Here is a 16006-nt window from a genome sequence, read left to right as displayed (position 1 = left end):
TAGGTTTATTTTGGCTATGTCTCAAATTAAGCTTCCTATTGAAACACATTCTTAGGAATCATATAATGTGAATTACACAGAAAAAATAAGGGGTCAAAATTGTACCTTTTGGGGTACAACAGTTTGTCAGTGGAGAAGTACCCTTAAAAGGACATCTTTGTACCTTTTTTTTTTTTTAACCCCTAATAGATACATATTAGAACCTTAAGGTACTCTACTCTAAGGTACTCTAAGGTACTAATATGTACCTATTAGCGGTTAAAAAAAAAAAAAAAAAAAGGTATAGATGTTCTTTTAAGGGTACTGAAAAGCTGTTGTACCTTTTGGGTACCTTTTTGACCCCTTATTTTTTTCTGTGTGGATCTTGGTAGGCAGATCACTATAGCTCTCTTTGGAATTAAATGCTTGCATACGCCACTGTAAAAAAAAAAAAAAAAAGTTAAATTAACTTAAAGTAATTTGTTACCTGGCTGTCTTAAAATATTAAGTTCAGTCAACTCAAAAAAGTTTAGTCAACTTAAATTTTCAAGACAGCTGGATAACAAACCCAGCTTAAGTTTAACAAACTAATTTTTTGTTTAGTCATCTTAAATATCTAAGTTGTCACATTTCAAGTTGACTAAACTTATTTGAGTTGACTGAACCTAACATTATAAGGCAGCAGGGTAACAAATTATTTTAAGTTGATTCAACACATCTTTGTTTACAGTCTAGGTAATTATAGCTGTTTGTGAGTCTTTTATCATTGGCTGTGTCTTAAAACCTAATAAGCTTCCTATCTAGATGTTATTTTTGGACATAATTTAATGCAAACTCACCTGTGATGCCCAAACTGCTGTCTAGGCAGCAGCCCACTAAAGGCTGGAATAAACTACATGACTTTTGTCCAGATTTGCAGTCTGGAGGAGTTGACGCTAGTTGCTAGATCTCAGCGACTTTTGAGTCTGGTTCACTAACGCTGGAAATGTGAAAGGTAATGTCAATTACATTACAGCACTGTATACACTGTAGCCTTCTTGGTTGTACATTTTGTTATTCAGTGTATTTAATATAGGATCACTACAGGTATATTACAATCCAAAATGCACCCTAGTGCAGAATTAGTAAGAATAGTATGCTATTCCAAACTAAGGTTTTGAACACGGCCATTGCGTATGTATTTATTTTTGCACCAGATGGCGCTGTTGTTTCAAAAATGGGTCTACATATTTTGTCTGGCTTGTACATATGTAGAGCATGATGAAGAGCATGTTAAAATATGTTACAAATCTCTATTTTAACCCCTTTTCAACCCTTATAAATTATGGTAATGTGGTTAATACCACAGTACTGAATGATCATTCTTATACCACGATCTTTACATCATTCTTAATAGAGTAGCAGGTTGTCTTTGTTCATATTTAAGAAACATTGTATTTTCGTGGGTACCAAGTCTAAAAAGCGTAAGACTTGCAAAGTTGATCCAGTTAGCAAAAATTATTTAAAATATTAGAACTTTTCTACATTATAGAAATTGTTATCTTAAAGATTGAAATTAAATATACATTCCTTACGAACTTGGACTCGGAATTCTAGTGTAAGTACTCAAATCCTCACGTAATAACAGATCTGTGTTTGGGGGCGTGTTTTACCTCAATTAAGTCACTCTTCTACCCAATCAGCGCTTAGAGGGGCGGTGTTCAAGCGCTCAAGGCGCGCGCCCGGGCACGGAGACCGTAACTCGGTCCGGAATTCAGCGCAGAGTGATGACAGTCCCAACGCAGTCACATTTAGACAAGGAATAACTCACTTTTACCTCTGTCATTTAATCAACTGATCCAGTTTTACTTGCAGACCTAAACCCAGGCGCAACTTCAGACCATGCGCTCTATATGAACAGCTGCGCAAAGACGCACAAGCTGAAAGACATTTGACAGCTCGCCAACGGGACTTTGGAGTGGACATGTGAAGAAATGGATATGCAGCCTCTTCATATGATCAAAATGCGATCTGACATCATCCTCGTCCTCATCCTCACTGCTGTGATTGTTCCCCTGTGCACCTCGCAGTCAGGTGAGCATTACAACTCCCGTGCGTAAAAGTGCTTATCCGTCCTTCATATCAGTCGTGTTGTGTTCTGGAATAGCGTTTGATTAAGTGTATGGACACATGTCAGTGCATTCAACATTTTCATACCGGTGAAGTCGCAGTGATTGTGTGTTCTCACTCAGGCAGCGCAAATACTTCTGTGCCAAACTCCAAGTGCCCAAATCACATTCGTGCGCATTTCATGATGCAATTCAGTTATGTATGTGTGTTAAGTGATCAGTAACAATTAAAGATGTCAAAGCATTCGTCAGAGATCTATGATTAGGGAAAACTGACATCAGAAATCCGCTAGTAATGATAAACCACTGTTTACACCGCCATTGCGCGTTTGCGCACACTGTTACGTGCCCGAATACAGCTATTTTTCAGTCCGTCTCTTTTGAAACGATCTTGTTTCTTGACTGATTCTCGTTTTTTGAAGTGTGAATAAGCAGTTTAAGTTATTTCGTTTCCTCTCCACACGATGGTGGCAGTCAACCGAGAAACATCAGGGCAGATGAAGCGCGGAGCCGTGCGTTTTTACGCATCTTTCTTCATGATGGGTAATGACTGCGGAAGCGCTCTGAACCTTTAAGAATTAACTCGTTATGCATTCCTAGAAATTTTCACGCTCTGATTTTTTTTTTTTTTTAAAAGAACACCCTACATTATTATTATTATAAATATTACTATTACTACTGTTATTATTATTATTACTGCCATTTACATTTTTTTTCTTAGTATTTTGGGTATTTAATAAGTAAATATTATTTTGAAAATCTATATTTGTTCATAAGTCATTTCTAATAATTTAATTATTTATTATAAAATAATCTAATTATTTTTCATTAAGGTTTAAGCTGATTTGTTCGATTTGTTATCCACACATGTTGCTATAATTTTTTTTTTTTTAGTTTCAGCTCTTTTGGAGTAAATCTGCTTGACTGCGAGATTAATAATGGAACAATTAACTAATGAAAATAATATTAGGCAGCCTATTGGCTGCCTCTGCTCAAGGTTACTGCACCTGCAAAATATCAAGACAATGAATATTTATAAGCTAATTTAAGTGTTGTTCTAAACAATTTGGGCTATGTTGGCTGTAGTGCGTAATGGTTTTATTAACGCTCTGGTGTGGTTTGAACTCATTTCAAAAAGTTGTGCATGTAAATTTGTTCTACATTAATTTTTCATTGTTTCATAGGCCCGGTTTTGTGGAAAATCACATTTTAAAGCGTGTCCTTTAAATGCTTCTCATTTATTCATCAGCTCACACCTCTGTCGAGAACCATATGGCACCGCATTTGACCCAGGCTTCCATCTGACATTTAAGTTTGATAGAAAATTACTGCTGGTCGACCTGAGAATATGATCAAATTATTAATCATCTTCAACCCAAATTAAGTTTGGTTGGAGAGTTCATGCGAGCTGAGGGAGTGAGAATATTTCCTGTTAATTAACATCGTCATTGCTCTGATGTCTAGACGTGAACTTTCTTTAAAACGGAAGAAGTTTCTTTCTTGGTGAAACTAGGACATTTATTGTTTATAACAGGCTGTAATTGGATAACATAAGGCACTTTTCTATCTTTTATAATACAGTTATTATTCTATAATCTGGTCTTTTGATCGCAGATATTAAAATGTTTATACATTGCAACTCAAAACCTGTGTGAGTTTGTTTGTTTCTTTGGTGGATCACAAAAGGAGATGTTTGGAAGAATGTTTGGGACTGACAGCCTCAGTCACCTTTGCATCCATAAACTTTATCAAATCTACTACCACATCTAATATATTCAATACGTTACTCAGTTTGTTAAAACAAGCAGTAAGTGTTTGTACACTAATGCACTTGCGATAAAAGTCTGTGTGGCAAGATGTTCTAGAGAGAAATGTGAAGCTCATATTTTTGTGTACAAGTGTTTTTCCATAGAAAGTGTCATGTTGTGTAGTATTTGAGTTGTAAATCAACCTTTTTGCAGTTAGATTTACTTTTTTAGGTGGGTGAACAATTTTCGTGGACTTTTCTTGATGTAACAAGTCACTTTCTGTTGGGTTAGTAAGTGATTTTATTAGACAAGTCTTGAGTCCTGTGCACTGATGTTCAGAAGTTTGTGGTTGGAAAGGTTTTATGTTTTTGAAGTCTCTTATACTCACCAAGGCTGCATTTATCAGACCAAAAAATATCAAATATTATTACAATTTTAAATAGCTTTTTCTATTTGAATATATTTAAAAATGTTATTTATTTCTATGGTCGCAATGTTGAATTTTCAGCAGCTCAAGTCTTCAATGTCACATTTCTTATTATCATCAATGCTGAAAACCGTGTTGCCAAGTCTGCAGTTTACACATAGAATTGGGCTACTTTAACACTGTTGCCGCGGGTTGTTTTTCATGTCCGCGGGTTGAAGTGACCCCAATAACGTAATGTTTATCCCCTGAAGTGCTAATTTGACCAGTTTACCCTGGATTTTACCCTGGAGTGTATTTTACCCCCTCAAAAGAGTACCAATTGGGTGAGTTTTGTTGTGAAAACCTGGCAACCCTGGTTGAAAACAGTTGTGCTGTGAAAACTGTGATTTTTTTTTTTTTTTTTTTCCAGGACTGAATAGAAAGTTCAAAAGTACAGCATTTATATGAAATGGAAATCTTTTGAAACACTTTTAATGTCTTTGCTGTCATTTTTGATCAGTTTAATGCATCCTTGCTTTTAAATGCTGTTAAAACCCCTCAAACTTTTGAGCAATAGTATATAAAGTCTTGTGGCTATGCCTTAAAAACAGTGTTTTTAAAGTTTCTCCATGCACTGCATTGCATTAGATCTTCAAAGTGTATTACTAAAGGCGTGACTCTATTTCTTTTCTCACAAAAACTGTTTTCTGTATCTGCTGTTAGATTATTTGCTTCTTTTCTCATCAGCATTTGACTGTGGTGCCATTTTGGCCCTTGACCCTTGTGTGCAAAACAGTGAAAAAACTTCTTTCTCTATTCAATTGAGCTCATGCTGAGCTCAGAGTCTCCGCCAAAGCAAACGGTTGATTTCTTTTTTCAGCATCCTCTTATTGTCCCTGCCGCTTAAGAGCGAATGACATCTTCAATTTCCCGATTCTCGGTACGAAGTAAACCAATAAAGCTTGTTGTAATCCACAGCCTCCCGCTTTTTTAAGAATGGCAGAAAGGCAAAAAAGCGGAGAGGATTTTCTTTTCAGTGGCTGTAGGGTTTGCTTCTCTTCCACTTGTAATTCCTCTCAGAAAACAAATGCCTGCGGGCCTCTTTCTGTAGGACAGGGCTGCCAATACCCCCCTCCTCACTCTACGAGTCTTTCAGTCTTGCTTTCACCCTCCCTATCCGTTTCTCTTTCACCATCTTCTCCGCGCCGCCTGGCTCTGTGCCCTCGCAGTCAGCTGTAATGCTAGTCTTCTCCTCATCCTGTGTGTGATGCAGCTCTGCATTTCTTATTGAGCTTTAGTGATTGTTGCTTTGTACAGGTGTTTAAGCCCAATAAGCAGGTTCATCATTGCCATCAAGCCTCAGGCATTAGAAAGACTTTCTAAACGGAGATGTCCTGTCAGCCCTGCGGCGTAGAGCCTCTGCAATAACTGACGTTTTTGTAAAATAATTACTTAGTAGAGTTACAGTTTGCTTAAACTGACATGCAACTGTGATGCATGATGAAACTTTGCTTTAAGTTGTTCTTTTTGTGACAACAAAAATGTTTTCTGAGGAAAATGTGAGCTTGTGTCACTATGATGTGTTGTGAGAGATTTCTATGGTGTTTCTTTTTCTCTTTTTCTGAGTTGAAAATTTTGGGGTTGGCACAGTCTTTTATTGTTTTTGAAAGAAGTCTCTTATGCTCACCAAGGCTGCATTCATTCCACAAAAAATACAATAAAAATGGCAGTATTTTGAAATATTATTACAATTCAAAATAAATGGTTTCTATCTTAATATATTTTAAAATACAATTTATTCATGAGATGCAAAGCTGAAATTTCAGCATCATTATCCTTCAGAAATTTTTCAGCTGGTTTCTACAAGAGATGTTCATTATCCTTCAGAAATTTTTCTAATATGCTGGTTTGCTACTCCAAGTTTTCAATCTGATGTTCAAACTTGGTTTGGTCTCCAAGCCAGATCAACTGAAAAGTGACAAAACCCCTTTTAAACCAACCATTATATATTTCTGACCAGGTTAGGTTTTAATTTTTATTAGAATTCAAATCACTAATGAGTGAAGCTAAGGAAATCATCACCAATTCATGAGCATATGTTTGAATCATGAGAGACTCAGCAGTAGTGTGGAGCAAAATATGGCTAGGCGAAGCGTGAATGATATTGCTTGTCCCAGTTGGCTGGGTTGGTTAATTTTCTGCAGTGATTTTTTTTATTTTTATTTTTATTTTTTCAGTCTTTATGGTCATGGTTCAGTCTGCAATGTAGAGTACGTAAGGTGTTGTTACCCTGACCTTGGCTTTGTGTTTCTTCAAAACCCTAAGATGTTACGTCTGAACTTTATGTTCTCAGCCGAGGGCTGGCGTACATCTCCACTGATCCATCACTTGTTCCAGCAGTAAACATCGCACTCTAATTCAAGATGAGCGTGACTGTAATTTAAAGCGACAGCATCTTAGCCGAGAACAATAAAGCAAGACAAAAGCAGACGTCGGTAATTTTAATTTGATAAGCAGGCGATCACGATGAGAGACCATCGGTTCTGGTTGTGTTCCACAGATAATTATTAGGCTCAAGTCATCAATTAAAAGTTTTCTAAGAGCCTGTCATGCTATGTCTGACTTTATGTGGATTTTATGTTAAAATGACTATTAATGATAATCTAAGTTGCATGTACACTGGCGTTCAAAAGTTTGGGTTGGTAAGATTTTTAAAATGTTCTTGAAAGTCTCTTGAAAGCGCACCAAATATGCATTTATTTGTGATGCAAAGCTGAATTTTTAGCATCATCCTTCAGAAATCATTCTAATACAGTTGAGGTCAAAAGTTTACATCCCCCTTTCAGAATCTGCAAAATGTTAATTATTTTACCAAAATAAAGGGGATAATACAAAATGTATGTTATTGTTTATTTAGTATTGAATACGATATTTAACAAAATATGTTTACTCATAGTCTACAAGAGAAAATAATAGTTTAATTTATAAAAATGACCGTGTTCAAAAGTTTACATCCCCATGATTCTTAATACTTTGTTGTTACCTGAATGATTATATATATATATTTTTTTTAGTAATTTTGTTCATAAGTTCCTTGTTAGTCCTGAACAGTTAAACTGCCTGCTGTTCTTCAAAAAAAAAAAATCCCTCAGATCCCACAAATTCTTTGGTTTTTCAGCATTTTTGTGTATTTGAACCCTTTTCAACAATGACTGTATGATTTTGAGATCCATCATTTCACACTGAGGACAACTGAGGGATTCATTTGCAACTATTACAGAAGGTTCAAACACTCACTGATGCTCCAGAAGAAAAAAAAAAACATGCATTAAGAGCCGGGAGTTGAAAACTTTTTGAATTTGAAAATCAGGGTAAATTGAACTTATTTTGTCTTCTGGGAAACATGTAAGTATCATCTGTAGCCTCTGAATTGCAGTACTAAATGAAAAAATAATTATATTTAGGCAAAATCTCCATTCTGTTTAAAAGTTTTCACCCTCCCATCGTTTTTTCCTTCTGAAGCATCAATGAATCTTTGAACCTTCTGTAACAGTTGCATATGAGTCCCTCAGTTGTATGAAAAGATGGATCTCAAAATCATACAGTCATTGTTGGAAAGGGTTCAAATACACAAAAATGCTGGAAAACCAAAGAATTTGTGGGACCTGAAGGATTTTTTCTGAAGAACAGCAGACAGTTTAACTGTTTAGGACAAACAAGGGACTCATGAACAACTAGCACTAAAAAAACAAAACAAAACAAAAAAACAGCTGTGGATCATTCAGGTAACAACAGTATTATGAATCAAGGGGATGTAAAGTTTTGAACAGGGTTATTTTTATAACTTCAACTATTATTTTCTCTTGTGGACTATATGTTAAACATATTTTATGTGAAATATCTTATTCAGTACCATATAAAAAATAACATGCCTTTTGTCTGATCCTTCTTATTTTGGTAACATAATTAACATTTTGCAGATTCTGAAAGGGGATGTAAACTTTTGACCTCAACTCTATGTTGATCTGCTGCTCAAGAAACTTTTCTTTTTTTTATCAATGTTGAAAACAGTTGTGCTGCTTAACATTTTATTTTGAATGTCTTTACTGTCACTTTTGATTAATTCAATGCATCCATGCTGAATAAAAGTACCTAGTTATTTACAAAAAAACTTAACTACTTGCAGTCAGCCATAGCAGCAGCCCCCCCTTTTTTTTTTCAAAAGTGAAGTAAATTTTTCTGTCTAAAACTAAAGGAAAATATGGAGTACACTATAAAACTTTTGTTGTGCTTTATTGCATATGTTAGTGTCCTTGCAACTGACTTGCGACATTATGTATGTTAGCATGTTAAACTCATTTATACAAGTCATTTTAATGTTTGACTGTGCTGTTCTAGCTTGAGCATCATTCAGATATGTGATAGAATCCAACAATAACTCTGGTTCCTGGAATCCTTCGAAACAGGGTTAAAAACTACCATCGTGAGACGTTTTAGTCGTGCACCAAGTAAGCAGCACTAGAGCGACATTTCCATTGTGAGACTGGCTGGGTAATACATATTCCCACACACTGAACTCTCTCTCTCACATACACTCACTCTGCCCAAGGAATCAAAGGTTTGTCGCAGCTGTGTTGTGGATTTGCAGGTTGTCTGAGCTCATGGATTCCCCAGGCAAAGATCCTAAATAAAGACATCCTGCCGACTGCCTCCAACTTTTGGCAGAGTCTCTATAGAAAACCTTTTATTATAGCATCTGTCCATAGGTGCATTCAGTGTGTTGGCTGAAACCCATCATCAAGTCTCAGCTGGGTGACAGCGCTCTCTGCATCTCACTCAGAGACACTGAGAATTGGTCCTCTTCTGCTGTTCACTGTCAGTCTCAGCCTATTTTCAGGGCTGGAAACATGTTACAATCTTCTTCTACTGCTAGAAATGACAGCGACTAAATCAGACAGAAAAGACATCCGTTAGATTATTGCGGAAATCTTGCATACTAGAGTATAGCGCACCAGTGACCACCCACTTCTTCATCTGCCTTGTTTCAACTAGGAAGTAGCTGTCTCCGTAAGGATTTAAAATATGTTTGGTAAAGATTTCTAAGCTTTTAACTTACACTTGAAGTCAAAAGTTTACGTACACCTTTCGGAATCTGCAAAATGTTAATTATTTTACCAAAATAAGAGGGATCATACAAAATGCATGTTATTTTATATTTAGTACTGACCTGAATAAGATATTTCAGATAAAAGAATATAGTCCACAAGAGAAAATACTAGCTGAATTTATAAAAATGACCCAATTCAAAAGTTTACATACACTTGATTCTTAATATTGTGTTGTTACCTGAATGATCCACAGCTGTGTTTGTTTTTGGCTAGCGATAGTTGTTCATGAGTCCCTTTGTTTGTCCTGAACAGTTAAACTGCCCGCTGTTCTTCATAAAAACTCTTCATGTCCCACAAATTCTTTGGTTTTCCAGCATTTTTGTGTATTTGAACCCTTTCCAACATCAACTGTATGATTTTGAGATCCATCTATTCACACTGAGGACAACTGAGGGACTCATATGCAACTGTTAGAGAAGGTTCAAACACTTCAGAAGGAAACACGATGCATTAAGAGCTGGGGGTGTAAACTTTTGAACAGAACAAATATGTGAATTTTACTTCTTTTGCCTAAATATCATATTTGTTTCATTTAGTACTGCCTTTCAGAGGCTACAGAAGCTACTTACATGTTTCCCACAAGACAAAATAAGTTAAATTTACCCTGATCTTCAGTTTTCACACCCGGCTCTTAATGCATGGTTTTTCCTTCTGGAGCATCAGTGAGTGTTTGAACCTTCTGTAATAGTTGCATATGAGTCCCTCAGTTGTCCTCAGTTTGAAAAGATGGATCTCAAATCATACAGTCATTACTGGAAAGGGTCCAAATACACAAAAATGCTGAAAAACCAAATAATTTGTGGGACCTGAAGGATTTTTCTGAAGAACAGCAAGCAGTTTAACTGTTCAGGACAAACAAGGGACTCATGAACAACTATCACACAGCTGTTGATCATTCAGGTAACAACACAGTAGAATCAATCCTATGTAAACTTTTGAACAGGGTCATATTTATAAATTCAACTATTACTTTCTCTTGTGGACTATATGTAAATATCTTTTATGTGAAACATGTTAATTAGGTCAGTACTAAATAAAAAATAACATGCATTTTGTATGATCCCTCTTATTTTGGTAAAATAATTAACATTTTCCAGATTCTGCAAGGTGTATGTAAACTTTTGACTTCAACGTGTGTGAGAGGGAGACAGAGAGAGAGTGTGTGTATTTGTCCTACAGGTTATCTTAAAGCATAAATCATAATTCAATGTAAATTGGGATAATCGTAATGAACAATCGCAATTACAATTTCAAGGGAATAATCAACAATTATGATTTTTGTCATAATCGTGCAGCCCTACGGTGGGAACAAACTAATCAGTCTATAAAGCATTGCAATTGACATAACTGACTGAAAAAATGTTGGTACAATATTACACAACTGACTCATTTAAGCATAAGCAGCTCATGATCCTGGGTTATCAGCTCCCTAACGGCATCTCTGCAAGTCCTACAACTTTCAGACTTTCTCAACTTAGAATATGCATTTGAAAACACAAATTTGCAATAATAATAATAATATCATTACAGATATTTTCACTGCTGAAATGTAGTGTGGTTGCAGCTCAGCTTGTATCATTTTTGACATTCAATCTTGTATTTTATTTTAAGCCATTTGGAATAAATGCATATGCTGAATAGTTACATACAAAAGTGAAAGCTCCCTCTGATGAGGTCAGGCATGTAAAAGCGTAATAGTAATATTGTATCTAATAGAGTATTCATGCAGCCTACATGCCACATGTAATTCCTGTCGTACCTTTTCCGAGAAATTGCGTGTGCCGGCGTGGATAAAAACAGCCGTGCTATTGCGTGTCATATTAATAGGCTGCAGAATGGTTTACTCTCACATCTCCATGGCTGCCCACCAGCACAAGATGAAGCTGAAATAAACCTCAATGGTTAAAATTAAGTCAAAGGTTAATGTGAGGACAAAGAACTGAAGTCTTGCGAATAGCTTAATGAGTCAGTGACTGGCTCATCATTGATTTAATCATTTATTTTCAGAATCATGCAAGCAATATTGATGTGCAGTCCTTTTCTTCAAAAGCGAATCCTACGCACAGGAAAGTCACTTGCCCTCCAGCTGCACGAGTGCCAAGTTGAAAGAAAGTCAAATAAGGCTGGACTTATTAGTCGTAAGACCTGATCAAAATCCAGCTTCTATTTGAAGTCCTACATCTGAGTTCTCAGATTGCTGAATAAAATGGCCTTGGTTTTTGCATATACGTCCACCTCTTGGAAATGAGGCTGATTTGTGGATACTTTAGGGTTTCTTTAAATCTGGCATTGTTTTTTTTTTTTTACAGTTATACACTAACGTTTAAAAGTTTGGGGTCAGTTTAATATTGATTTATTTTTTTTAAATGTTTAAAAAAGTCTCTCATGCACGTCAAGGCTGCATTTATTTGGTTAGAAATATAGTAAAAACTGTGAAATTGTCAAAAAATATTACTATTTAAAATAACTGTTTTCTATTTGAATATGTTTGAAAATGTAATTCATTCCTGTGATGCAAAGCTGAATTTTCAGCATCATTACTCTCTACAGTCTTTAGTGTCACACGATCCTTCAGAAGTAATTCTAATATGCTGATTTGCTGCTCAAGAAACATTTCTGATTATTAGTAATGTTGAAAATATAAAAAAAAAACAACTGCTTAATGATTTTGTGGAAATCATGTTTTGAAAGAACAATAAATAGAACTCTTTTGTAGCAATGTAAAAGTCTTTAGAACAAAATGACACCAACTTTTGTAGAGGGGAATGTCACTTTTCTTCAGAAAAATGCAAAAATCTAGTTATGAGTCATTCAAAAATAGGGTTTCCAATCTATTTTTGCTCTCTTTCTTTTTTTTTTTGCACTTATTCACTGATGTACACACACACGCACACGGCTTGTCCTCAGAGACAAGGTGATTAATTGGCCTGACTAGGGTTCGTGAAATTTGCGATGGTGGCACTGTACTCGAGGGGAACCAACCATTGCCCTGTCAGCTCTAGCACTCAGACACCATATTCCTCGTCTCCTGAACTTGACAGCTAAAATTAGTCTTTGAGCTCTCTCTCCCTCCACTTCTCCTTTGTAACCGATCCGCCATTGTTTCACCTCGCCCCGAGGGATAGTTTTTCGTCCCTGCATGAGTTATTAAAGTAAGAAGAGAGGGATTTGATTTAACGTGTGTGATTATGGGAGCAGTTTGACTGTTTGTTTCCTCTTGAAAAGCTCGTGATTTTTCATTAAAATGCAGCTAAATGTAGCGCCTGAAGATCTAAAGATAAGCAATGAATCCTCCAAAACAGCCATGTTTTGCAAGATAAAATGTTGGTAGAATTAGTTACGACACTGTTTGGGATGCTTATCTTTTATATGGTACAAAAAAGTACTTTTTACGAATTTTCATTTTTATCTACACTACCACTGAAAAGTTTTTGAACAGTAAGATTTTTATTGTTTTTTAAAGAAGTCTCTTCTGCTCACCAAGCCTGCATTTATTTGATCCAAAGTACAGCAAAAACAGTAAAATTTTAAATATTTTTGCTATTTAAAATATCTGTTTTTTATTTTAAAATGTAATTTATTCATGCGGTTTCAAAGCTGAATTGTTAGCATGAAAGCTTCAATTTTTTTCTTTATATTATTATTATTATTATTACTACTATTATTATTATCCTTTCAATTATATATATATATATATATAATTGAAAGGATAATAATAATAATAACAATAAATGTTTCTTGAAATTTTGATGCTGAATGTTTAGCTTTGATCACATGAATAAATTACATTTTAAAATATATTCAAATAGAAATCAGCTATTTTAAATAGTCAAAATATTTCACAATATTACTTATTTTGCTGTATTTTGGATCAAATAAATGGAGGCTTGGTGAGAGAAGAAAATTCTTAAAAAAAAAAAAAATACTGTACCACTTTTGACTGGTACTCTATATATATTTTTTTATTCCTTTTCAAGTAAACCTGTCATATTTCTTTCATTCAAATATATTTGTTTTTTTGACAAATCATTCTCAGAAAAAGGTACAAAAGCTGTCACTGGAGTCATATGCCTTTGAAAAAGGTACACTTTTGTACCTTTTTACCCATAAAGAATGCATTTTAGAAGTACATTTTAGTACCTATATGGTACCTTTTGAAAATGTACTGCCCCAATGATGACTTTTACAATTTTTTTTTTTTTTTTTTTTTTTTTTTTTTTTTAAGAATGATGAAAGGTATGCAAGTAGCATTTGACCAGTACTCAAATTTTACATTGTTTTAGGACTTTTTATAACAAAATTAAAAAAGGCAAAAAATCAGTCAATTGGAAATTGAAAGGATAATTGCATTACTAGACCAATATAAGTGCAAATGGGAACTCTAGGTGGCGCTAGATGGTTTGAGAGGTTGAACCCAAATTTGGTCCGGTGATTTTTTTTGTGTCGCATGATCCTTCAGAAATCATTCTAATATCATAGTTCTAATTATTCTATCATTCTAATATCACTTTTTATCATAGTTTTCTAGGCTGTCACCCAGAATAACTACATATATATATACTGCGCAAGTCATTTCAACTTAAATGACATTAAACTGACTTTAAAAAATAAATTTAACCATGTGCAACTTATAGATATTAAAGTTTAAAATTGCTTAACTTTCTTTGATGAGTTAAAGTAATGTAAAAATACATGTTGTCAAAACTTATTTGTCGTATGGGTGCCAGTGTACTTTTTGGTTCTTGGCCCATAAATATAGTCAATTGCACTCTGTGAATTCATTTAATGTGGGGGGATGTAGTTTCATAGATTCAAGCTTTTCTTCATTCTTTAGTACATCCACAGTACTTATGCTGCTTAGCTTCATTTAAAGAGATTTAAACCCTTAACTCCAGGGATGTTGGGATATTCACAGTAATGGTTCTGCTCAAGAGCTTCTCCAGGTCATTTATCAGGTCTAGCTGGGCAGGATAAAATGAATCACAAGCACTCCAGACACTTTCATGGAGGTGGTCTTCTGCGCGACACTGGAATGAACTGAGCAGCTGAGCTTGACGGAGGAAGGTCATGAAATAGTTTAATGCCCCATCACACCAGACAACCTCGAATGCTTAAGGTCATTAATCACATTAATATTAATCGTTTAATTAGATTGTAATTATACAAGCCATTGTCATTGTACTTCAGCCTAAATCTAACAAAAAACGTTTCCAGGTCACAGTATTAAAATGCCTAAATTAGCCCCTTTTTTGCGACCAGCTACAGTTTTTGCATTGTGGCATTATTTTTTTTTTTTATGATATTTAAGTACATTTAATTCTCAAATGGACATTTAGTAATGTGTATGAACATTTATGTAATTACAAATCCATTAGTCTCAATGTTTGTTTTTATTCGTTTAATGCTATTGAATACAATACATTATGGAAATGAGAATTTATTTTTGTAATTGTTAGAAAAGTGACGTCACGATCCAATTATTATTATTTTTTGTTTAAGCAAAATATAATTTCTGTGACATTCACTCTCAAAAATAAGAATGGCAAATAAATAAATAAATAAATAAATAAATAAATAAATAAATAAATAAATAAATAAATAAATAGCTTTGCTGAAGAAGCAAAAAAAAAATTGTTTTGACTGGAGTATTAGTGCTAAAACTTCAGCTTTAAAATCACATGAATAAAATACATTTCAAAATATATTCAAATAGAAAACAGCTATTTTAAATTGCAAAAATATTTCAAAATGTTACTGTTTTGCTGTACTTTGGAATAAATAAATGCAGGCTTGGTGAGCAGAAGAGACTTCTTTAAAAAATATTAGAAATCTTGATGTTCAAAAACTTTTAGCTGGTGGTGTAAATAAAAATAAAAATTAATTTTCATAATTGTCAGAAAAGTAATATCACAATCCAATTATTATTATTTTTTGTTTAAGCAAAATATAATTTCTGTGACATTCACTCTCAAAAATTAGAATGGCAAATAGATAAATAAATAAATAAATAAATAAATAGCTTTGCTAAAGAGGCAAACAAACAAACAAAAAGCTGCATTAATATTTTTTTTACAGGATTTTTATTGTTATCCCCCCCCCCTAACCTTTGGTATAAATCTGTTTTGACAGGAGTATTGATGCTAAAAATTCAGCTTTGAAATCACAGGAATAAAACACATTTTAAAATATATTCATATAGAAAACAGTTATTTTAAATAGTAAAAATATTTCAAAATTTTACTGTTTTTTTTTTGTACTTTGGATCAAATAAATGCAGGCTTGCTGAGCAGAAGAGACTTCTTTAAAAACAAAACTTTTAACCGGTACAGTAAATAAAAATTAATTTTCATAATTGTTAGAAAAGTAATGTCACAATCCAATTATTATTATTTTTATAATTTCTGTGACATTCACTCTCAAAATTAAGAACAGCAAATACACAAACAAACAAATAAAAAAATAAATAAAGAGCTTTGCTGAAGAAGCAAAAAAAAAAAAAAAAAGGTTCTTTATTATTATTTTTTCTCCCAACCTTCAGTATAAATCTGTGTTTGTCTGTATGTTTACTATAATATGTAAAGAAGGCATATTGTAAAA

The 16006-nt window shown here is 34.1% G+C and overlaps 1 protein-coding gene across 1 annotated transcript in view; it reads left to right on the top strand.

Moving 5' to 3' along the window:
* Window positions 1-1732: 1732 nt before the first annotated feature.
* The window catches only part of erbb4a (erb-b2 receptor tyrosine kinase 4a), a 184333-nt gene continuing 170059 nt past the window's right edge, over window positions 1733-16006 (top strand). The window contains exon 1 of the mRNA XM_051118003.1: window positions 1733-2052. Within this exon, the coding sequence (XP_050973960.1) occupies window positions 1953-2052 (100 nt within the window). The 5' untranslated portion in view covers window positions 1733-1952. The remainder of the gene's footprint in view (window positions 2053-16006) is intronic.

Source organism: Labeo rohita, chromosome 1 (assembly GCF_022985175.1).
Source record: "Labeo rohita strain BAU-BD-2019 chromosome 1, IGBB_LRoh.1.0, whole genome shotgun sequence".
NCBI classification, from domain to species: Eukaryota; Metazoa; Chordata; class Actinopteri; order Cypriniformes; family Cyprinidae; genus Labeo; species Labeo rohita.
Note: the sequence above shows the minus strand (reverse complement) of the source record. Positions and strands in the feature narration are given on the sequence as shown.